Genomic DNA, 24,184 nt, shown 5'->3' on the forward strand with positions numbered 1-24,184 from the left:
AAATCCGTTGAGTGCCAGAGACCATTCTCAGCACTGAGTCACAAGATAAGTCCCTGTGGACTAAATTTTAGGGGGAAAAAAAGCAACTGAAGTTAACAAACAGCATTGTGGTAAAGATACAACATAAGGTGTTGAGACAGAGGATCATAGCAGGAAGCCTGCTTCCCACTTCTCGTAAGATGGTTACAGAAGGCTCTTCTGAGGAGAGGCCTGAAAGGGCTCACTGTGCACAGCTGGGAAGAAAGTTCCAGGCAAAGGGAAGAGCTTGCACGAGAGCCAAGGCGTGCATTAACCTGTTTCATCTGGGGTTGTTCAACGGACAGAATGCAGTCCAGTGAAGCAGGAGTGTAAGGAACCGAGCCAAGAGGAGCGTGACACCAGTGGCTATGTGACCAAGTCTGAGAGTTCTGCAGCTCCTAGTAACCTAAATAACCTAAATACTTAGCATCTTTAAGAGCCCTTCAGAGGGCTTACAGGTAAAGAGAAGTGTGATCAGCTTTACATTTTGACAGGTGTAAATGGGTCCCGTGAGAGTCAGGACAAAGGCAGAGAACAGCAGGAGGTATTTGTGGCTGACCAGAAAGAGATGGTTACAGCTTTCCCTGGGGAAGTAATGGTGGGAATGAAGTGAAAGTATTTGAAGTATATTTTGGAGGTAGGAATGTCAAAACTTGCCGATGGCTTAGATATGAGGTTTCAGAGCAAATTCTAATATTTTCTCATTTGAACAACAAAACAGAGATCATTTTCTAAGACTAGGAAGATGGATGTTGGAGGAGGTGGAATCTCCTTCATCACCTTTGCTCTATGTGCCACCAGCCTTAAGCATGGCTTACTGATACGGGGCTTACTTTCTTAATAATTCAGTAGGGAGGCTGCTGAGTTTTCCTGTTGCAGGTTATCCGTGATCCCCTAAAAATACATTTCCCTGGCCCGACATGGTGCTTGAGCTAAGGTTCTGATCAGAAGTGGTATGGTGATACTGTCATTTCCCTTACTTCACACATCATAGAATGGATTCCCAAGTACTTCCCTCTTAACTAAAAGATTTCAGTCTCTTATCACTCATGTTTTTAAATCACATCATGTATTCCATTATAAGATAGATTGTGCCCAACTGCAACATGTGTTTCTATTTGACTTCATCCGCTTAATCTGCTTCACTCTGCTGGTACTACTCTAGATGTCTGCTTGGTATGGACTGATTTTGTTCTTTTACACCATCTCATCTGAAAATATGAAAAACATTTCTTTCACATTTGATTAAAATCATTCATATAAGTATTCCCAGAATTGGGTGGCCCCGATCCACGTATCGTGACAGAGAGGTCTCCCTGTGAGGTGGCATCATTTTGTTAATACTCCCTCTTTACCATGTGGTCACTCAGCATCGTTGATCTCTACTAAATCGTAATGTCTTTTCATAATTACTGAAAGATTTTATCTCTCAGAATGGTGAATGCAGTTTATCATACCAAGGATTTGAACCTGAATTAATTTTGACCCTGTTAAAGATGAAATTTTATCTGCTATGATTAGTTTTTTAGTCAACAAACTATTCCTTGATCATTATTCCATTTCTAAACCCTACTAAACATCCTTCAAATATTTTCTACAATTATTGAGGACCAGTGTTAAGTCGAAGGTACTGTAGTTAATAAAACACCCTTTGTTCCTAGAAATTAGATCTTTTATTAGATCATTCCCAGTCTTCCAATAACTTTTCCTTCTTTATAATCTCAAAGATCAATCAACAAGCGTGCACATTTTTTCATTTAATTTTTGTGCTACCCGTAACAGTAGAACTCATTTTCCTTGCCTCTCAGCTCACGTGGAGCTTTACAGTTTCTGACCATCTTTCTAAAGATTTGTCGCCTGGCATGTATGTCCCCTTTTATAAAAAGCAAGGGGGAAAAATTATTTTAATAGGTGACAAACAGCGACAAGCAGATAACATGAAACAGGATAAATGGAAGAAGAGAAGAAAAAGGCATTTCTGAAAGGAACCATCTACTTAAGTTCTGGCCCTTTAAATTTCATGATTCTAAATATTAACTTTGTGATAGAGTCTGGGTATCTCAAAACTGATAGATATACTTGTTTGGTTTTCTTATTTCAGGGACACGAAGAGGAGTGATACTAGTAGCAATAGGAATGTTGAACATACTCATTATTTTATCATGGGTAGGATAAAAGTGAGATGTAAAGAAGAGAGAAATGACCCATTTCTGTGGTTCAAAGAGAATTTGAAGTGATTTTCAACAAGTGATGGATTACATTATTAGGAAGGAGACACAGAGGGAATTACCAAAATACAGTGAAATTCTTAGAAGTAGGAAGATAAACGAATGTAACTTAAAGAGGACTTACGAAAGAATGTTAAGTTGAAAAAACTTAGAGTTAATTCTTATAGCTTTGGTTACAAAATAGTGTTCTGCATTGCTTTTGTCATATTTGTTGAATAGAAAGAATTAGGCCTACGTGAAATAGAAGCAATATTATTTAAAATCATGTCATATTTTGATAATGTTTTGATATTTGAGTTATTAAATTATAATTATTCTTGGCAACTCTTAGCTATTTCTAAACATAAAGAGAATATGTGAGCTGAAACAGAACCTACTTGCTTGGATTTCTGTCAGAATATAGTGATTTTGTCATATAAAGAGCGAAAAGAAGTTGTCTTATGTAAGAGTGATGAGTAGAGGAATTTTCTTCTTCTCTTTTTCCAAGTCAGAGTCTCACTCTGTCACCCAGGCGTGGCATGCTCACGGCTACCACAGCCTTGACTCGTGGGGCTCAGGTGATCCTTTCACCTCAATTTTCCAAGCAGCTGGAACCACAGGCATGTGCCACCATGACCAGCCAATTGTTTGATTTATTGTAGAGACGATTTCTCACCAAGTTGCCCGGGCAGATCTCCGACTCCTGGGCTCAGGCAATCCTCTCACCTCCGCCTCCCAATAGCGCTCAGCTGAGTGAAGGACTTTTTAATGAAGAACTAACAACTGAGATTCAAACAACAACAAGAAACCACTGAGATTCATTTCAGAAGCGGATAATCTCTGGAACCTGCAATGAGCTTTTGAAAATCTTTGCCTTATGAGTTATTAGGAAGGAGACACAGAGAAGTTACCAAAATACAGCAAAATTCTTAGAAGTAGGAAGATACAGGAATGATGATGTAACTTAAGAGGACTTACAAAAGAATTTGAGATGGAAAACATTTCAGCTAGGATTGCACAGAGACAAATTATTTTCAATAAGTAAATTACAGTCTAGGATATTTAATTAAATATATCTCTATTGTGTAGTGTAGCAATTTGGGTAGAAAATTGTAAATACAAGGGACCAGGACACATATCCAAGTGTCTTTTCCAAATTGTTGAATAAAGGAGGTTTAAACAAGTGGATAAAACAAAGCAGTGGGGAAATGGGACAAATTCTCTATTTCAAACTTAGTTTTTGTTGTCAGCAACCATAGGCTGATTAACATTATTTTTATTTTATTTTATTTTTTTCTTTTGAGTTGGACTCTCACTCGGTCGCCCAGACTGGAGTGCAGTGGCCGCTCCCGGCCACTGCAGCCTCACCTGCTGGGCTCCGGCGATCCTTCCGCCTCAGCCTTCCGAGTAGCTGGAATTACAGGCATGCGCTACCATGCCCAGCTAATTTTTTTTTTTTTTTTTTTTATTGTAGAGATGAAGTCTCGCTGCCCAGGCGGGTCTCGAACCCGCGGGCTCAGGCAATCCACTCACCTCAGCCTCCCAAAGGCGCGGGATTACAGGCTGAGCCACTGAGCCCGGCTTTATTTTTATTTTTTTAAGAAGCAAGATCTCACTCTGTCGCCCAAGGCAGTGTCATAATCATGGATCACTGTGGCCTCAAGCTCCTGAGCTCAAGAGATCCTCCCTACTCATCCTCCCAAGTAGCTAGGATTGCAGGCATGCACCGCCACACCCAGCTAACTTTTTTTTTTTTCGTGTTTTGCAGAGACAAGTTCTCACTATGTTACCCAGGCTGGTCTTGAACTCTAGCCTCAAGTGAGACCCCCTGCCTTGTCCTCCCAAGTGCAGGGACTACAAGCATGGGCCACCATGCCCAGTCTCTTGTTTTTTATATTTTAATTTTTTTTTAATTAATTAATTTTTTTAGACATGGATGTCTTGCTGCTCCCAGCTCTATTTCAAGATTCTATCAACTATGAAAAATCAAAGACTTTATCTGACTTTCCTCTTTTGGAAAATGGTGCCATTCACCAAAACTAGGAATAAGTACTAGTAGATTTAGAGGAATAAATGATGACTTCAATTCTCTTGAGTCTGAGACGTCTGAGATTCCAAGGTGCAAGACCACAGCTGTGGTTGTTGTGATTGTCAAGTGAGTTAATATCTGTAAAGGGCTTAAAACAGTGGCAGGTGATAAGCACTATGTAGGTGTAATGTTCAAAATCAATCATCTCAGAAAGAAGATCTATCTGAAGATAAGTGTTTGCGAGTCTTCAGAATTTAGATCGGTGTTTCTCACTGAAGAAGATATCATATCCTAGGAAAGTTTTCCAGGATTTCCAAGATACAAACATATTACTCTTCACAAGGTTCTGAGTTTTTCCCTGTGGCAGAGACTGTTGGTTGCCTACCATATCTACCCTTTGCTTCTTTCATGGTAACAGGCCCCAGTTTTATCAGAAGCAACCACAAATCTAGCAAAAAGGCTGACGCGTTGCACATGGCCTTTTGTCATTGTCTCTTTCTTCCATCTTTTTTTATTTTTTATTTTAAAGATGCAGGGCACAATTCAGAATTAAGTTCTTTTGGACTCTATTAGCTATCTCGACTCGTGAAGAAACTCTGAGGCTAGAACCCACGCAGGTGCAGTGAGAGAGATGGCAAAATAATTCGAAAGAGCCAGGTCCCTGATGACCTGGGGAAACCTCCTGTAACCATCCTGGGTGAAATGTGAAGAAAGAAAGAGAGAACACAGTGTTGCCGGAACATTCCCCCCAGTTCACGGACCTTAAACAAGTGGCATTTGACATTTCCCTTATTCCCCACGGATCTCCTCGCCAATATCCTGCTCGTTATTTCTCCCACATGTGTCTGATCCATTTGTCTGTTTAAGACTTGTGATCATTCTGGCCCGGTGTCTCCCTCCCTTACCTCCTACGTTCCTGTCCCTCCTTCTCCCCATCCCCAAGAGATCGCCTTTTAGTGTTCTGTGAAATAATTCTGTCCCTCCCTTTCTTATCTTAATCTTCCTGCTGGCGTTCTGGGCAGCACTCTCTTGTTTCTCCTTGTTTATTCCTTACTTTTCTTTCCCACGTGTTCCTCTTGTCACGGCACCCTCCTGGCAGCTCCTCTGTTGGATCAATCTCTCTTCTGGCACAGTACAAGGTACATCATGAACTGTCTAAATGTAAACAGTTGATCTAAAGTATGCACAGCGAAGCTCTTCGTTTTCTTCGTAACTGCCTACCTTTCTTGTGTTTTAAATGAAAACCAATTGTGATAACATAATACACATGAGAGCATGTTGAGCACGCTAACAGATGAGCTATTATCATTGTCATGGCTTTTATTTTATTTTCACAGAATATGTATTCTCCTGTTGAGTCAAAAGATTATAGTGAACACAGAAGACACGTTTTCCCTATTTTATATCAATTAAAACCAGAAGATATTGGCATGATATCAAAAAAATCAATGCATCTCATCCAAAAAGGTTAGTTATATACAATTTCGATTTTATTTAATATAATATGTTGAGGAAGAGTAAATAATATTAGAAATTGGGCATGTTAATTTTAAATTATAAATATATTTTAAGAGTCCATAGAATATGTTAAGACTTCTAGATAAAATATCCATATCTTATTCAATATTTTAAAAATCTGCATGCATTTTATAGATATTAAGAACCTGATTTGGGTAGAAGTTGGGAATTAGGAGAAGTTGGTGTTAGTAAGAATCATATTGAATTGATAACATTGTTACTGTATGACTATGTCAGCATTATATCTCCTTCAGGAAATTTATCAGATTCATTATTATAAATTATTTAAAGTAAAAAAGATTAAATTTTTTTCAGACTTTATTTTTTTTTATGGTTAATGAAATTTTGATTATAAATGTGTACTTGTATTTTCACAGAACTTATTCTGATAAAATTTTATGTTATAATTAAACGTTTTTTTCTTTGTCTTTCACAGAAGAATCATAAAGTCATTTTTGTAAAATCATTTGAAAGTTTTATCAATTTTCCCAAAGCCTTCTCTTAATTTTTAAATATTCAAATCTTTCTCTTTTTAAAAACCCGTGGTAGTGTTGTTAATTTCTTCTTCTTTGCATATTAAATGGTAAAATTCTGCCAGATTCTCAATTGTCAGGGATTTTCATTTATGTCATTAGTTCTCCATTATTTTCATGTTCTATATGTATTTCATGAAGCTCTATATCTTTTATGTAAGTATAATTTTATTGTTATACAACTTTTAAACTTGTAGGCTTATAAACCAAAATGGAATGGAAGAGCAAATATTAGTTCGATGTCCCATGCCTCCTCACTCATTCTTCCTGCAACGCTAAGGCAATTTTATTTAGTAATTTCAACTGACTCTTCTGTTATTTAATTTTATGTTTCTAAACTATACGCGTACTCTGCTAAAATGTATTCTTCAAATTTTGATTAAATTCTAATACACAATTCCCTCCAGCTCCCAACCCCTGGCAACCACCATTCTTTCTGTTTCGAGAATTTGATTTGAGGTATCTCATATGAACAGAATCATGCCTATTTGTCCCTGTGTGATTGGCTTGTTTCACTTAGCATAATGTTTTCAAGATTCCTCTATGCTATAGTATATGTCTGAATTTTCTTCCTTTTTACGGCTAAGTAATATTCTATTGTATATGTCTACCACATCTGCATATCCATTTGTCAGCGGACACTTGGATTGCTTTCCCATTTTAGCTGTTGTGAGTAATGCTGTTGGATGTACAAAGATCTCTTTGAGAATCTGCTTTCAGTGAGTTGTTTTGGTAATAACTGGAGGTGGAATTTCTGGATCATGTGGTAACTCTGCTTTCAATTTTCTGAGCAACTGCCATACTGTTTTCCGTAGCAGATGTACAATTTGCACAAGTTGCTCCACCCTCTGGTCAACACTTGTTATTTTCTGTTTGTTTGTTTAAATAATACCCTCTACTAATAGGTAGAGGTGGTATTTCATTGTGGTTTTTACTTGCGTTTCCGCAATGATTAGTGATGTTAAGCATCTTCATCTTTTTATATACTTAATTGGTTATTGGAATATGTTACTCAGAGAAATGTCTATTCAAACCAGGAGCCCATTTCCTAATTGGGTTGTTTGTATTTTTGTTGTTGAGTTATAGAGTTTCTTTATATATTTTGGATATGAATTCCTCGTCAGAAATGTGATTTGCAAATATTTTCTCCATTTCTATGAATTGCTTTTTCATGCTTTTGATAGTGGTGTCCTTTGCACACAAAAGTTTTTTGGTTTTTTTTTAATTTCGATGAAGTCAAACTTATTTATTGTTTTCTTTTTCGATGAAGTCAAACTTATTTATAGTTTTCTTTTGTTGTCTGCACTTTTTGTATCATATTCCAAAAATCATTGAAAATGTCAATGTCAGGAAATTTTTCCTCTATGTTTTCTCCTAAGAGTTTTAGAGTTTTAATTCTTTTGTTTCGATCTTTGATCCATGTTGAGCTAATTTTTTGGATACAATATAAAGTAAGTATACAGTGTAATTCATATTAATGTTTAGTTTTCTGAATACCTTTTGTTGAAAAGACTGTCCATTTCCCATTGAATGATCTTGAAAGACTTGTTGAAAATAATTTGACCATATATGCAAGAATGTATATCTGGACTCTATTCTATTCTATGGGTCTATAAGTTTCTCATTATGCTGCACACTATTTTGATGACTATAATTTTGAAGCACATTTTGAAATCTGGATGTGTGAAAACTCTATGTTCTTCCTTTCAATATTTTTTGGCTGTATCTAGTCCCTTGAAATTCCATATAAATTTTAAGATGAATTTTATTTCCACAAAATGCCATTGGAATTTTGATCAAGGATACATTGAATTTGTAGATCATATTGGGTAGTATTTAACAATATTAAATTTTTCTAATCCATGAACATGGGATTTCTTTTTATTTATTTTTGTCTTCTTTAATTTCTTTCAGCAACATATTGTAAGTTTTTTGTTATATATATCTTTGGTCTCCTTAGTTATGTTTATTTCTAAATATTTATTCTTTTTATACTACTGTAAATGAATTTTAAAAATTTTCTTTTAGAATTGTCCATTGTTACTTTATGGAAACATAGGTGCTACTTGTGGGTTAGTTTTGTAACCAGAACCTTTGCTGAGTTTATTAATTCTAACAATTTTCTTTGTGTGTGTATAACATGTAGGGTTTTCTACATGTAGGTTTATGTTCTCTGTAAACAAAGATAGTATTTCTTCTCCCTTTTCATTTGCATGTATTTCATCTCTTTTTCTAGCTTAATTGCTTTGACTAGAACAACTGAGTATTTTATGAAATAAAAGTGATTAAAGTAGGCATTTTGTTTTATTCCTAATATTAGAGAAAAATGTTTAGTCTTTTACAACTAAATATGATTTTATCTGTGTTTTTTTTCTATGGCCCTAATTATATTGAGATAATTTCTATTTATATTTCTTATCTATTGAGTGATTTTATTATGAAAGAGTGTTGAATTGCATGAATTCATTTTCTGCATTGATTGATATGACCATGTAAGTGACCATGTAAGTGTGTGTGTGTGTGCGTGTGTATGTGTGTGTGTGTGTGTGTTTCTCCTTTATTCTGTTAATGTGATGCATTACATTGATTGATATTTATGTGTTTTACTGTCTTTGCATTTAGGGAAGAAATCTGACTTGGTCTAGATTATGAACCTTTTCATATACAGTTTGCTAGTGTTTTGTTGAGCATTGTGGGTCAATATTAATAATAGATGTTTGCAGTTTTTTTTTTTCTTATAGCATCTTTATCTGGCTTTGGTGTCAGAAAAATATGACCTTATAGCAGGAGTTAGCAGATATTCTCAATTTTTTGAAAGAGTTTGAGAAAGATTGATGTTAATTATTTTTAAAATGTTCAGTAAACGTTAACAGTGAAGCCTTCTTGAACTTTTCTTTGTTAGGAGGTTTTTTATTATTTATTTGATATTCTTGCTAACAATAGATCTTTTCAGATTCTATTTCTTCATGATTCAATATTGATAGGTTGTGCGTTCCTAGGAATTTGTACATTTTGCATAAGTTATTCAATTTATTGGCATAGTACTCTTTTACAATCCGTGTTAGTTCTGTAAAATCATAGTAATGTCTCTTCTTTCATTTCTGATTCTAATTTTTTGTGGCTTCTCTCTTTTTTAGTAATTTTAGTGAAAGTCTTGTCAAATTTGTTAATCTTTTTAAAAAACAAACTAATTGATTTTCTATTTTATTTTTCTATTCTCTTTTTTAAATGTGTGTTGTAATTTTTATTTTGTCTTTCATTTTGCTAGCTTTGTGTTTAGTTTTTTATTCTAGTTACTTCAGGTAAAATTTGTTTTATTATTTGCTTTAATGTGAACACCTACATCTTACACTTCTCTGTTAGCATTGATTTTGTTGCATCCCATAAATTTTGGTAAGTTGTTCTTTTGATTTCATTTGTCTCCAGATATTTTTACTGTGTTTTGCAATTTATTCTTTAACCTATTTGTTGATTAAGAATGTGTTATTTAATTTCTACATATATGTGCATTTTTTAGTTTGCCTTCTGCTGTTGAGGTCTACTTTCATTCCACTGTGATTTTAAAAGATACCTAGGTTGGGCATGGTGGCATGTGCCTGTAGTCCCAACTATTTGAAATGCTGAGAGGGGAGGATCACTTGAGCCCAGGAGTTCCAGGCCAGCCTGGGCAAAATAACATGACCTTCATCTTTACAAAAAAAAAGAAAAGAAAAAAGAAAAAAGGGTATGATTCAGTCTTTTTAAATGTATTAAGACTTGCTTTATGGCTTAACAACACGGTATATTCTAGATAATGTCCCATGTGAGCTTGAGGAAAATGTATGTCTGCTGCTGGTGGGCTGTTTGGTCCTATTGGTTCATATGTTGTTCAAGTCCTCTGTCTCCTTCATGATCTTCAGTCTGGTTGTTCTATTCATTATTGAGTGTGGTGTATTGATGTCTCCTAAAATTATTGCAGTGCTGAATATTTCTGTTTTCAAGTCTATTAACGTTTACTTCACTTACTTTGTGTCTCTCATGTTCAGTGCACACATGAAGATATGATATAATCATTATATCTTCTTAGTGAAGTGACCGTTTTCTCAATCAAACAATGTCCTTTTTTGTCTTTTTCTTCTCAAGTTTACAAATTAAAGTGTTAATCTTATCCACAAAATACATATATGAAACATCTAGAATATAATGTGTGATAAATATCTGAGGACCATGGCCTATCCAAGTTGATATATGAACTTACCTGTCACAGTCAGTGTTGCCAGATACAGAATTTTCGGTTGATTGTTTATTTTTTTTTTAATTTGCATGTGTTTTTTTCATCATTCCAAACATATAATTTCACTGCATTCTGGCCTATGAAGTTTCTGCCATGATCTCTGATGTAGCTTTTATTGGCAACCAGTTGTATATAATAAATCACTTTTCTCTTGCTACATTTAATATTCTATCTTTACTCTTTATCTTTTGACAATTTGATTATAATGTATCTCAGTGTGGGTCTCATTTTGTTTATCCTGCTTGGAGTTCATTGAGATTCTTTGATTTGTAAGTCTATGTATTTTTCTCAAACTTAGGAAGTTTGCATTAATTGTTTGTTTAAACAACCACTTCTTATTCTCTTCTCATTCTGGAACTCCCATAATAAATATTTGGTATACTGAATGATACTCATAAATCTCCGAGTCTCTGTTCACTTTTAATTCTTTTTATCTTTGCTTTTCAGACTCAATTATTTCAAATGACTTGTCTTTAATTTTGCTGATTCTTTCTTTTGCCTATTCAAGTCTACTTTTTTAACTCTTCTAGTGAATTTTTCAGTTTAGTTGTTACATTTTTTTCCTTCAGAATTTCTGTTTGGTTTCTTTTAAAATAATTTCTGTTAATTTGTTGATATTCCTATCTTGTCATACACTGTTTTTCTGATTTTCTTTAGTTCTTTGTCTGTGTTTTCTTTTATCCCTTTAGGAATATTTATGATAATTGTTTTGAAGTCTTTGCCTAGTAAATTTATGTGTTTCTCTAGGACAGTTTCTAGGGCTTTATTTGTTCCTTTAAATGGACTGTGATTCATTGTTCTTTGTACGCCTTTTGTTGCAAATGGGGCATCTGTGAAAACAAGCACCCTTCCCAGTCTTTGAACCCCTTCATGGAAGCCTTTCAGTGTTGAGTGGACTCCTGAACCTTAAAATCAGCTAATGGTCTTCTTGGATTTTTCTTGCCCAAGCATTTTTTTCCTGAGCCAACGTTTGTGTTTTTTTTTTTTTTCCCCTCCCAGATGCTTTTTTTTTTTTTTTTTGAGTAGGAATCTCACTGTATTGCCCAGGCTGGAGTGCAGTGGCATGCTCACGGCCACCTCAGACTCAACCTGCTGGGCTCAGTCTTCTAAGTAGCTGGAACTATAGGCATGTGCTACTACACCTGGCTAATTCTTTGGTTTATTGTAGAGACGAGGTCTCACCTAATTGCCCAGGCTGGTCTTGAATCCCGGAGCTTAGGCAATCCTCTTGCCTCAGCCTCCCAAAGTGCTGGGATGACAGGCTTCAGTCACCATGCCCAGCCCCAGCTGCTTTTAAACATATTCATTTTCCCAAGGAGTCACCCCAGCTTCTAATTGTGGCCTTATATTTTTGTTTCTGTATTATTTATTGTAATGCACCATAACGCCCACTGTTGCCTCCTGTGGTTTTTGGCCCAAGACCAAAACTTTGTCACTATTTCCTTTCTGAGCTTGGCATCAGGAAGAACAGAAACTAGTCTCTTGTGCGTCCAACAGACAGACCAGAATGTTCCAAACAATTTCCATTCTTCTTCTTCCATCCTGACACAGGGAGACCAGAATGGACCACATCTTCCCCACCCGTTCTGCAGTGAGCAGGTATGCAAACCTGTCCTCAAAGGCTAAGTGATCTGAGAGGACAAAGAAGAGGCTGACAAATCTAGTGTCTCAGAAATAAATACTTAATAAGGACTTACAAACAGAAGCAATGTCACAGGTGGTCACGAGATGGTGGATCCCTGCACCTACCTTCCAGAAGATAACCTCTATCTGGCAAGCTTTTAGGATAAAGATAGGTGCAGCTGGTCTTAGACTTCCTTGCTGAAACTCATGACCACTGGGGAGGTTAGAAAAGCATCTCAGTGGCTCAGCCTGTAATCCTGCGCCTTTGGGAGGTCGAGGCGAGTGGATGGCCTGAGCCCGCGGGTTCGAGACCCGCCTGGGCAGCGAGACCTCATCTCTACAATAAATAAAAAAATCAGCTGGGCGTGGTAGCGCACGCCTGTAATTCCGGCTCCTTGGAAGGCTGAGGTGGAAGGATCACCGAAGCCCAGCAGGTCGAGGCTGCAGTGGCTGGGAGCAGCCGCTGCACTCCAGTCTGGGTGACTGAGTGAGACTCCAACTCAAAAAAAAAAAAAAGAAAAGCATCTTTGTGAGATGTTAGCTACACTGCAGGCATTGCTTAAAGATCTTACTGCAGAGCACCTTGGAATGCCAGAGTCACACAGATGCTATGGCAGTTTTGCTTCAAGGTGTGATCGCTCGTGCCATGCAAAAGGCTGTTTTCTTTGCTTCATCCCTTGAAACAAGGCATTAAGTCTCACATACCCACTTCTTCTGTAGTAGTCCCTGGGCCTAGAGAAAGGTTGCTTGATATTTTATTGCTTTAGCAGCAGTGGGTTTGCTTTACTCGAGGCAGATGCCACAGCAACAGTCAAGGCGAAAATAGGACAGTCATGAAACGTAACACCTAAACTAAGTCGTTTCTGCCATCGGGTATCCCAGGACCCAGACCAGCTAAAGAAGCCAGTCATTCAAAGTGGGGGTCCAGGCCAGGATCGGTGACTCAGTCTGTCATCCCAGCACTTTGGGAGGCCGAGGCGAGAGGATTGCCTGAGCCTGAGGGTTTGAGACCTGCCCGGGCAACTTGGCAAGACCTCGTCTCTACAATAAATCCAAAATTATCTGGGCGTGGTAGTGCACGACTGTAGTTCCAGCTACTTGGAAGGCTGAGGAGGAAGGATTGCTGGAGCCTAGCAGGTTGAGGCTGCGGTGGCCAGAAGCGTGCCACTGCACTCCAGTCTGGGTGACAGAGTGAGATTCCAACTCAAAAAAAAAAAAAAAGAAAGTGGGGATCCGGTATGAGAGATTGGTCATTTGTGTTACTTAATCTTTAATCCTTCTCGTACTCGACACCATTTATCTATATTCCTGGTATTCTATCCAGTCTCGTCACTGGAAAGGGGATGTAAACCACAGCAGGCCAGAAGCACTAGGGAGTGGCATGAGGCCACATGCCCAACGGGTGTTTTACTGTAAGCCGTCAGTATTGTCTTGGGCCTGGTGGAGGAGAAGGTTTGTTTCATGGGCAACAGCTGTCAGTAGTAGTGACGGAACTTAATAACTAAGGATGAAAAGAAAGAAACATAGTGTATGTTTGCGAGGGAAGGTCTTCTTTATCTGCTAGAATAATGCTGGTCAGTTCATTTAGAGAAGGTGGTAAAGAAGCAGCTCCTGGCTTTTATAAAGGGAACATATGCCATCTATGTTGCCCAGAAGATGAAGTGTCAGCAGTGGGTGTCAAGGAAATTTGGCTGAGAGTACATCAGGGAGCCTACCATGGTGCCACAAGGTAGCCATGTTTTCCTCAAACATTGATAGCAGATGATCATGGGCCCAATGTTCAAAGGGTCAGTAGGAGCCATTTTAACTGCACAGGATATTTTCCACTCTCTAGCAGGAAACAACCTATCCAGCCTGCAGGTATTTGCCATTCTAAGCCTCAGTGGCATAGTCCCTACCCTGCTAGTATGTCCACTGGTGTCTTCATGCACAAAGCATACTGGTTGTCCACCAGATCTGGGAGCAAAGCAGTTGTCTCAGTTACCCACATGTGAACAGTGGTGGGCCTGTGATTGGCTGTTCTTGCTTGTCATCTGGGGTAGGGATCCTTCTTTTGTCTGAATGTAAAGAAATGAAGGTTGCACATAACAACCTCACCCACTCATTCAAGGTAGGTTTCCCCAGTAAAGTTGGAACTTGTGCTTTTAACAGACGATTTTTTCTTTCAACCAGCCCCACTCTTGGGGGCTATATGGGAGACGAAAATGCCGTGTGATGTCGTATTCCCAAGCCCAGTCCTGCACATCATGTCCAGCAAAACGAGTCCCTTGGTCGCTGTCAAGGAACCGAGGCGATCCACGCATGGTACTAAGGGCCTCTCCGCCTTTAAGGGTGCAGGCTTGATGAGCTTGCTCACGAGGGAGCCCTTGCGGCAGTCAGCAGCAGGGTCTACACAGGTCACTGAGTACTCTTCGCCTTGACTTATTGGGAGAGATCCGAGATAATCCACCTGCCACACTGGGGCAGGAAGCTCCGTCCCTCAACGTGCCTTCCGCAGTATGGTGTGTGCCCTGGATGCAGCTGAGACCACGATAAAGTTTATACCGTCTGTTAGGAGATGGCTGTATTTTAAGGGCAGTTCTGTCCCCCCGGCTCTCTCCCAGGCCACCCTTGCACTTCTGGGCCACTTTTGTTATGTGCCCGCACCGCCAGTTCAGCAGCCTGAGACGGCCCGATGCTTCTGGTTTGGGTTGGGGTGCCAGCTTCTGTGTTTCCTGGAAGGGAGTCTTTCTTGTGCACAGCCACGTGAGAGACAGCTAACCGTCTGCTGGGCGTTGCGGATTCTCGCATATGTCCTGCCCCATAGGGGTTTGTGCTTCAGCCCCTTTCCATATTCCCGTGGGGCTGGCCCCAGGCATAGGCCTCTGAATCCAGCCCAGCGACCAGTGCCAAGCTCGTGTGTGATTACGAAGCAAGTGGCTGGCATGGCAGCCCACGGACCCCTTGATCCATGCCTGTGTCCACCTGGGTTGTATCGTCTGTGTGTGTACAGCAACAGAGGTCCAGGGGCCGGGGTGTCCCACCCTGGAGCCTTCATGTGCCGGCGTCGCCTGGGATGGGAACGTTCCTTCTCCTGCTGTGCCCGGCAGGGGAGTCGCGGGGGTAAAGATGGGCCCTCTGACTGCCCAGATGTAACAGGCCCCAGGGCAGCACGCCCCTGAGGGCTTCAGGGATCGTGGCCAGGACACATGGCCGTGGCAAATAGGCAAGCCATCCATTCGGGGCTGGCACGTGGGCTACAGCGGGAGTGGGTTATTCAGACAATCCTCCTACCCATCCCTGATTGGTGGGGTCACTCACACATTGATTCGAGATCTTTTAAGAATTCTCTGTGTGGGAACAAGAAAACGCCAGATGTTATGAGACCCAAGAAAAACACAACGTAGACTGTGGCCCACCCCCAAGAGGCTGTGTCTCATCTGACCTTCTGACTACCAATGCATTATTTCAAAAACATATGTCTGGTTGCATTATTTCCTTACTCTGAAACTTTAAAGCCAGTGCCTGTAGAATACATCTTGTGGTGTGGCTGTCTACCCCATGTCCTGGTCTCAGGGTTTTCCCCGCTTTACAGAGACGATGTTCTCACCTACAGCACTACTTGCAATTTTGAGAACATGCCACTGTTCCTGTGTTTGTGATTTTTCTTCTGCTTGCAAGTACATCTATTTTTGCCTGTTGAAAATTCTTCAGTCCCATGATTATATTTATTTTCTCCATTTGGCTTTTGTTTGTCTCAATAATCAAAACAAATTCCTGGGTCTTTTGCACTTCATAACACCCCATTTGTACCCTTTGTCATGGTTACTTTTGCAAATTTCCCTTTGTCAAATATGAATTCCTTGAAAACAGTGATTGAGCTTTGTTTTTCTTCTGCCTCATAACATCCGACAGAGTATTGTGCTCCCACAGAGTATTCTTAAATGATGCTCCCAAAACCATCCAGTTACCTCATGCAATTTTATGCTTAGAAAACTATTGAATCGGCCGGGTTCGTTGGCTCAGCCCATAATCCCAGCTCTTTTGGAGGCCGAGGCTAGTGGATTTCCTGAGCCCGTGGGTTTGAGCCCCATCCGGGTAACTTGGTGAGACCTCATCCCTACAATAAAAAAAAAAAAAAAAAAAAAAAAAATATATATATATATATATATTAGCCGGGCGTGGTAGCGCACGCCTGTAGTTCCAGCTACTTGGAAGGCTGAGGCGGAAGGATCGCTGGAGCCCAGCGGGTCGAGGCTGTGGTGGCCGGGAGCGGACGCTGCACTCCAGTCTGGGCGACGGAGTGAGACTCCGACTCAAAGACAAAACGACTGAATCAATGGATGAGTGAACCCTACATTCCAAGAAAGGTAAACAGCATGACAAGGAAGTACACAGAGTGTTGTGATTCCTTATTCCTTTCTCCTCAACACAATTGTCATGGTTCTATTCATTAATTTTTCCTGAGTGCCTGCGTGACCTGAGGAAACAGTAATGAATCAGACAGATAGCTGTTCTGCAAGCATATAGAACAGTGCTTCTCAGTCTTTTTCAAAGCACAGCACATGTTGAACATGATAAAATCAATATGGCACAGTGAGGCAACGGAATGGTCTGGGCAGCATCTGTATGGGGTTTGGTGCAAAAGCTGTATTCTTACATTAAGCCACTGCGATAAGGAAAATTAAATATATATGTACTTATGTAATCAGATATGTATATATTTGTATTTATATATATTTAATGATACATATATACATATGTATTTAATAATATATGCATAGATATATTCCAAGTAAGAGTTTTTCGATATCTTAATTTAAAAACTGGAGAGTTTATTTCTGAGTGTGAATTTTTATATAGAACTTTATGCTTAAAAAACTATATAGCATATCTGATTAAGACTTCATATTGGTAGCCGGGCTCGGTGGCTCAGCCTGTAATCCTGCGCCTTTGGGAGGCTGAGGTGAGTGGATTGCCTGAGCCGGCGGGTTCGAGACCCGCCTGGGCAGCGAGACCTCATCTCTACAATAAATCAAAAAATCAGCCAGGCGTGGTGGCGCATGCCTGTAATTCCGGCTACTCGGAAGGCTGAGGCGGAAGGATCGCCGGAGCCCAGTAGGTCGAGGCTGCGGTGGCCGAGAGCGGCCACTGCACTCCAGTCTGGGCGACCGAGTGAGACTCCAACTCAAAAAACAAAAAAAACAAAAAAAAAAACCCAAAGACTTCATATTGTTAATCTCCTGTTTTTATTTATTTTGAGAATTTTCTTCATTTTTAACTTTATACTTGACTTTAAAAAATGTATGCATGTACTCAATTGATAAAACTAACTTAATTTTTAAAAAGAATGGACTGTTGAACTGTACCATCTAAAAGTCTTAGGATATGAGAATAAAAATATAATTTATTAAACTTGGAACATGGAAGTCAATGGTGATCTTGACAAGAGCAAGCTCAACGAAGTGGTAGAAATAGGAGCCATGTTGAAGGTTACAAGTCAACAGAAGTAAAGAAGTTGTCGATATTTAGCTCTTTTGAGGGGTTTTAAAGTCTATAATCTTTGTGTTCATAACAACATCAAAGTACTCCAAGAAAGTAATCAATCTTCTGAGTAACTGATATACTAAATTATGACCCAAATATGTTTTTTGATGTTATATAACATTTATCATATTTATACTTTGAACAATATCATCTATATATAAAATATTAAAAATTGTGATCAGAATATTTGAATAATGAAACTTACATACCTGAAGTTAATTCTGAATATCACAGACTGCGAAATGGAGGCTGGTAAATGAAGGAGGGAGTGTCCGGTAAAGAGAGCTGACCAGTCAATTACTCCTCCCTTCCTCTAAGGTACAGGGGATTTGAGCAGATGACTATGGTTACTATGGTGCAGTCTAGTTCCAACTAGGCCAGACACCTCCTCATTAATCAGAGCTAAATTTGGGCAGTTATCACCTCACAACTGGGGTTATCTCTTAGGGCACCTATCCCTGGGTGCTAGTCCTCTTGAGTACCGAGTCTTAATTTTTTTCTTCTTTATTCATAAATCCAAAGCTGAAAAAATTTAAGAACCAGGTAAAAATTAATCTCGCCTCACTTCCAATAATGCATATATGAATACAAATTCATTTTATTGTAATTTAAGGGGTTCATATAACCACCAAAGCCCTATCCATGGTCCTTAAGTTAGTTTTATAAACAGGAATCACATAATTTAACTTACAGAGAAGATTTTATACTTCGTGTAAACCAAGAAAAGTTTTCAGTAGGTAATAGTTCTGATATCATCAGTTGCACATCTTGTGCATTTTTATGCATTCATGCCTTGGACAATTTCTAAACATTAGGCATTGAATAAGATTTTCCTGAGCTATATGAGTTGCTTAATGGTTCTGACAGAGTATAAATTGGCCTGAGTGCTATTCACATCACCTGTTACCCTGATTCCAACTTTAAGATATCATTCTTACATGCTCATATTTATGTGGCTAAATATAATTCGGATAATCAAACTACTCATCAGAGTAATATATGACCTGTTAATTTTTGATCAGAAATAAAACATAATTATATTGTACTATATATTTTCTGACTCTTATATTGTTAATATAAGATCAGCCAGAAGAATTAATATATTGCTGAATATTGCAGTTCCTACATGGGATTATATTTTCCTGTTCATTTTCTCTCCAGGTCCTCAAAGCGGGCAAAAACTTTGCACTGTTTATCAGACAAACAAATAGTAATGAGTGGAACCCATGTTATTTGTACCATGATGACATTCTCCGGAAGTCAGTACCTGGTGTCCTGGTAGATAACAGTGACCACATACCAATATAAGTAGTATATCATATGGCTACACAACTTTCTTATTCATAGGCCAGTTTTGCATGATCGCGTTGTCCAGTTAGTCACACAAATCAGAACTCTCACTCCAGTATGAAACTTGACGATTAATTTGAAGGATCCAATCAAGAGACCCGAGGTTGTCTCGCTAGGCCTTCTTCCCTTGAACGAGCACCTGTGGCCTCCAAAACCTAGTAAGGTTCATGGGTTTACCTCACACAGAGGCAAGTATTTACATTAAGAAATGCCTCCATTGTACAATCCAGACCCTTGTGTAGTTCATCTGACATTCTCCAAGGAGTACACCTCATCAACTCTGTGTTTACTTAGGGTAAGCGATCGTTTATCCAGGCATTGTCCTGCTAAAGATATTCAACAGATAGGGCCTCTTCCCCCTAAAAATGTCATTCATCTCTCTCTCTCTCTCTCTCTCTCTCTTTTTTTTTTTTTTTTTGAGTTCCAGTTGCCTTGGATATTAGATCAGATCACCTGCCTTCTTTATTCCCCAATGGCATCACCTTGGAGACCAAGCGAATGGATCTGTGCTCAGACACTTTAACTCCTTTATCCCTCCCTTTGACAGATTTTGAAGTGCAGAGAGTATTTGATCATACTTGGATTTCTTTTTACTGCATGTTAGGTTAATGCCACATAAGCATTTCTATTAGCTCCAGGCATTCGAAATTCATCAGTATACAAGGCCTATAAGGCCCTGCCCTCGTGGAGTTTGCTCTTTAATATAAGGATGATATGACATATTTCTGTGGAACTTCTGCAAGAAGATGAAGTTCAAAATCCTCATACACCTACTAGAAACTCATGAATCGTTCTAGATATTATACTGCCTCATTTATATTATCAAATAAATCAATTAGTTGACATTTACATGTGACATTTTAGCTGCTGATTGCTTTTTTGTCATGTTGTCCAAAATTCCTGTTTTATTAATGAGTTGGCTTATAATAATACATTAAGTTAACGTGATTATTTCTTCTGGTTTTAATTTGCCTACCTAAGAATTTTATTTGTGTATGAAAACGATATAACACTGTAGATCAGACATTTTAAAGTAATGCTCCACTTAATGAATACCTATTCTATCTTATATTTTAAGAGGTTTATTTAGTGTTAGAAAGAAAACATATAAATTTCTTGATTTATACTGAGAAGATGTGTCATACGAGATTGACACGGGAACCCTAAAATGTGTGTTATGTTAGTGGTTTTTTAATCCTTAACGGTAGGGACAGCAGGAATTGTGGGCCAATCTTCTGCAGTTATTTCAAAACACCATTTTTATTTCAGAGACAAGTATGAAGAAGTAAATTCAAATACTTTACAGAAAGTTCCAGCTGTTTCATAAAAGACATTTCTGAGAACCAAATTGCTGTTTCCTATTCAGAATATAGGTCAAAGGGTTAATTATTGGAGGGTCATTATATCCAGTGCCTGTGACCAGATTCATGCAATCTTTAGTTATTTTAGCTCCATCACATACTTTGTCTTGCTCCAAATCCACTAATGTCTGCGATGAAGACTCTGAAGGAGATTTTATGGTTTCCGCTGAAACACGGTACATTTTCTATCTCCAACATTCTTCTTCCAAATTCATCCAGTTTATCATTTCTTGCTGATTTCAATCCACTTGTGCTTTACCCAATTCTAACAGTGCTTTTTCTTTCTATTCTCCCAAATTGTTTGCCGAAATGACTGAATTTTAGTCTAGGGCATAAAAGCGTATCAACTAAATTACTCCAGATGAGCAATTAGGGCATGCTCACACATGTAGAGCTAGAAATCTTTGCTATCGGTTTTAAAATCAAAATCAAACAAGCAAAAAAACACCAATGTATTTTGCGTTTATATCTGTGTACTATATGAACAGAGAAGGAGAAGGTAACATTTCAGTGAGATATATTTTAATTTATTTTGTAACTCTAAGCACCCGTGCAGTGAGGTAAGAATTGTATGCTCAGTCTCTCCACTTGACTGTGAGCAAAAGTGAAAATCATCACTTCAGAAGGAAAGCAACTGAGAGGACCTTTGCTCCCTTGCTGTGTGGATCTTGGAGACCATGTGCTCCGCTAATGCAGCTTCAAGGTCCTCCAGACCCACATCGGTTCTCAGGTGAGAAACTGATGACTCTTGACGGTGCTAAACTATTGAGATTACGGGATTTATCTGTGAGGGAAGTTAAGATTAATTAGGCTGATGAATATCGAAATGCATACCTCAACAAAAAACCTACAATATCGTCTCGTCTTGTGACCAGGTGGAGGAGCTGGGAAGACTGATATCAGGGCCTGGAAAGATGGCAATCTACGCTTCTTAGTAGCAGAGAAGTTCCCTGTGATATCTTGGAAGGCAAGCTATGTGCCCCCTAATTTATGTCTTTAAGGGAAGGAGTTGGAAGGCAGAATATTGATTCTATGCGTTGGTTGGACTTGACTCTGGCTGGCCAGGCAGGCACCTTACAGACCAAAGCAGCGCTCGGGAAAGTAGTTGGCTTGCAGAGCAGAGTAAAGAGAGTGGCGAGCTCCAAAATTAGGGTCTTGCACATTTGAGAAATGTCTGCTTCTAGATCCCAAATTTAAATGTAAGAAGGCTTTGAGACAAAGACCCAAACCTCTTCGCTGAAAATGCTCACTCACTTCAGAGTTTAGCTGAAGTGTTTGGGCTTCCCACCCATCGTTCCCGATGTGGCTAGGAAGTGGAATGGGAAAGGAGGAATCTCGGAAGACAGCTCAGCTCCACAGAGAGAGCAGAAGCAGGGATGATCCGGGAACCACCATCCGGGAAGCCTCCCAACGTGTGTCCTTCCTGATCTCCCCGTTTGTGGTTGGTCATTTCCTAGTCCATCTTTGAATGTCCAGTGTGCCTACAATGGATGGGGCGGAGGACCAGGCGCCTTGTCTTTTTCGCTCTTGACTCTCCGGACTGAAACTTTATCTAGACCTGACTGAGAGATGCCGTTCACACCCAGAGACTGCAGCATTGATAGGATTTTAGCTGTCTTTCCTCAGGAGTGCTTCTACTTTTGGGGCAAAAGAATCAAAGCACCTCTGGTGACCCGTGGCGATGATTTCTTCTCACGAAATATTCTTGTTTCTCTACATTTCCTAGCTTTCCTTTAGTTTAGTTGGGGGCCACATAATGTAGTTCTGGTTACCACATTATGACTCAAAGTAAGTGTGTCACTGCTGGGCTAAGGCAGTTAAGCATACCGTTCAATCTGTTTATTTGCTTCACATCCTTAGAGAGCTTACGTTTCAGATTGCCTAGCTACATGACCGAGGAAGGGTGGCCCATCCACTTTCGACGTGCATGAGCAAGAAATCAACCTTTGTATTGTTAACCCCTAGGATTTTAGGTTTTGTCTGCTGTGGCATCTAGTGTTAGTTATCTTAACTAATATACTAACCATGGTGCCTGCATTTTCTTGTGGGCTAACGGGTATAATAAAAGCATGTGTTTCATAAATATGCTGTGAAAATTAAATGAGAATGCATGGATAGCACTTGACATAGTGCCTAGCACATGGTGTATAGTCAATTTTCCAATAAAGCATCTAGCACATAGTAACTGCTCAATAAATGTTAGCTGCTGCTCCTGCTTTTGTTGTTGTTGTTAGACCTCACATAGAACTGAAAGTTACCCGTGAAAAGTTGCACTGTGACTGTACCAAGAAATGTATGCATTTTATGATGTTTTGAAGATTTAGAAAAAGAAGTGTAAGTAATAAGAAGTCCATAGGGCATTACTAAACACCCATTATGCCATATAAGTCTGATTTCCATTATTATCGGTGTTAAAATAACAATAATTTGATAGATAAAGTTTATAAAATCTCTTTCAGTTTTAGAAATATCTTTTAACTTAAGAGGTTTTCATAATTTTAGGACACAATGAAAAATATTTAGACATAGATGTACAGTTTTTCTTCAAATAGCTTAATATTCATACTTAACAATTATAAATAACTGGGTGTGGTGGTTCATACCTGTAATCCCAGCACTTCGGGAGGCCAAGGCGGGAGGATTGCCTGAGTCCAGGAGTTCAAGACCAGCCTGGACAACTTGACGAGACTTTGTCTCTACAAAATAAATAAAACAATTGGCTGTACATCCAGCTACTTAGAAGGCTGAGGTGGAAGGACCACCTGAGCTCAGCAGGTCGAGGCTGTGGTGGCCATGAGTATACCACTGCACTTCAACTTGAGTAGCAGAGTGAGACTCCAACTAAAAATAAGTAAACAAACAAACAAACAAACAAACAAATAAATAAGAATTATAAATAAATCAGTGTTAACCTGGAGTTAGCTTCTTAAGAGGCTATCTTGGGATCATCCTCTTAATTTCAATATTTTCATGATTATATATTTTATAAGGCTGGAAGAGTTAACTAATATTCAACTTTCAAAAGAGTAAGAGTGCATATCTTTAGACTGAAGCAATGAGCTAAATCCAAAAAGATAACATTTTTAAGAAGTATAAATCATCCGCTTAAAAACTATTCAAAGACATACTAAAAAGATATACAACTTAGAGTATATTCATGTGAAAACACTTAGATATTTAGTTGAACTTAAGTATGCTGTGGATGGGCACTGCATTTTCTACCTGTTCAATAGCTGATAGATCTTTGGCTTTATGAATTATGGAACCTAGGGTGAGATGAAAACCTATGTTTTACTCTGATGTTAAAACTCTTAGGACTTGACATTCAGATTATTATTCACTTTTTAAAATGATCATAACCAAATGAAACTCATGTAGAGAAGTGTGATTATGGGAGGTTGGAATCAAGCAAGGTGAAACTATCTGGAATATAAAACTTTCTTAAAATCAGAACAGCTCAAAATCAAAACGATTACTCAAAGAATTAGTGACTTTCCTCACTGAAAGTTTGCAGGCAGAAGCGGGGGTAAGGATTTGATGAGATTATTGAATAAATAAAACAATAAGATTAATCGGTTGGTTTGTACTAAAAACCCTTGCTGTGCCAACTGTCTTGCAATTGTCTATAATTTTTTGATGGTGAGAACATTCTCTCTAGGCTGTCACTGTTGTAGCAGACATTCTCTTGCAGTATCTGCTTATAGAGCACAGGTGCCACTCCAGGAAAAGGAGACCACTGTCTTCAC

General features: G+C 38.8%; 1 protein-coding gene across 1 annotated transcript in view; it reads left to right on the forward strand.

Moving 5' to 3' along the window:
• The window catches only part of LRRIQ3 (leucine rich repeats and IQ motif containing 3), a 143,970-nt gene that overhangs the window by 79,915 nt on the left and 39,871 nt on the right, over positions 1-24,184 (forward strand). The window contains exon 6 of the mRNA XM_021712038.1: positions 5,592-5,721. Coding sequence (XP_021567713.1) covers positions 5,592-5,721 — 130 coding nt within the window. The remainder of the gene's footprint in view (positions 1-5,591; positions 5,722-24,184) is intronic.

Source organism: Carlito syrichta, unplaced genomic scaffold (genome assembly GCF_000164805.1).
Source record: "Carlito syrichta isolate Samal-C Ts95f unplaced genomic scaffold, Tarsius_syrichta-2.0.1 Scaffold303030, whole genome shotgun sequence".
Taxonomy (NCBI): Eukaryota; Metazoa; Chordata; class Mammalia; order Primates; family Tarsiidae; genus Carlito; species Carlito syrichta.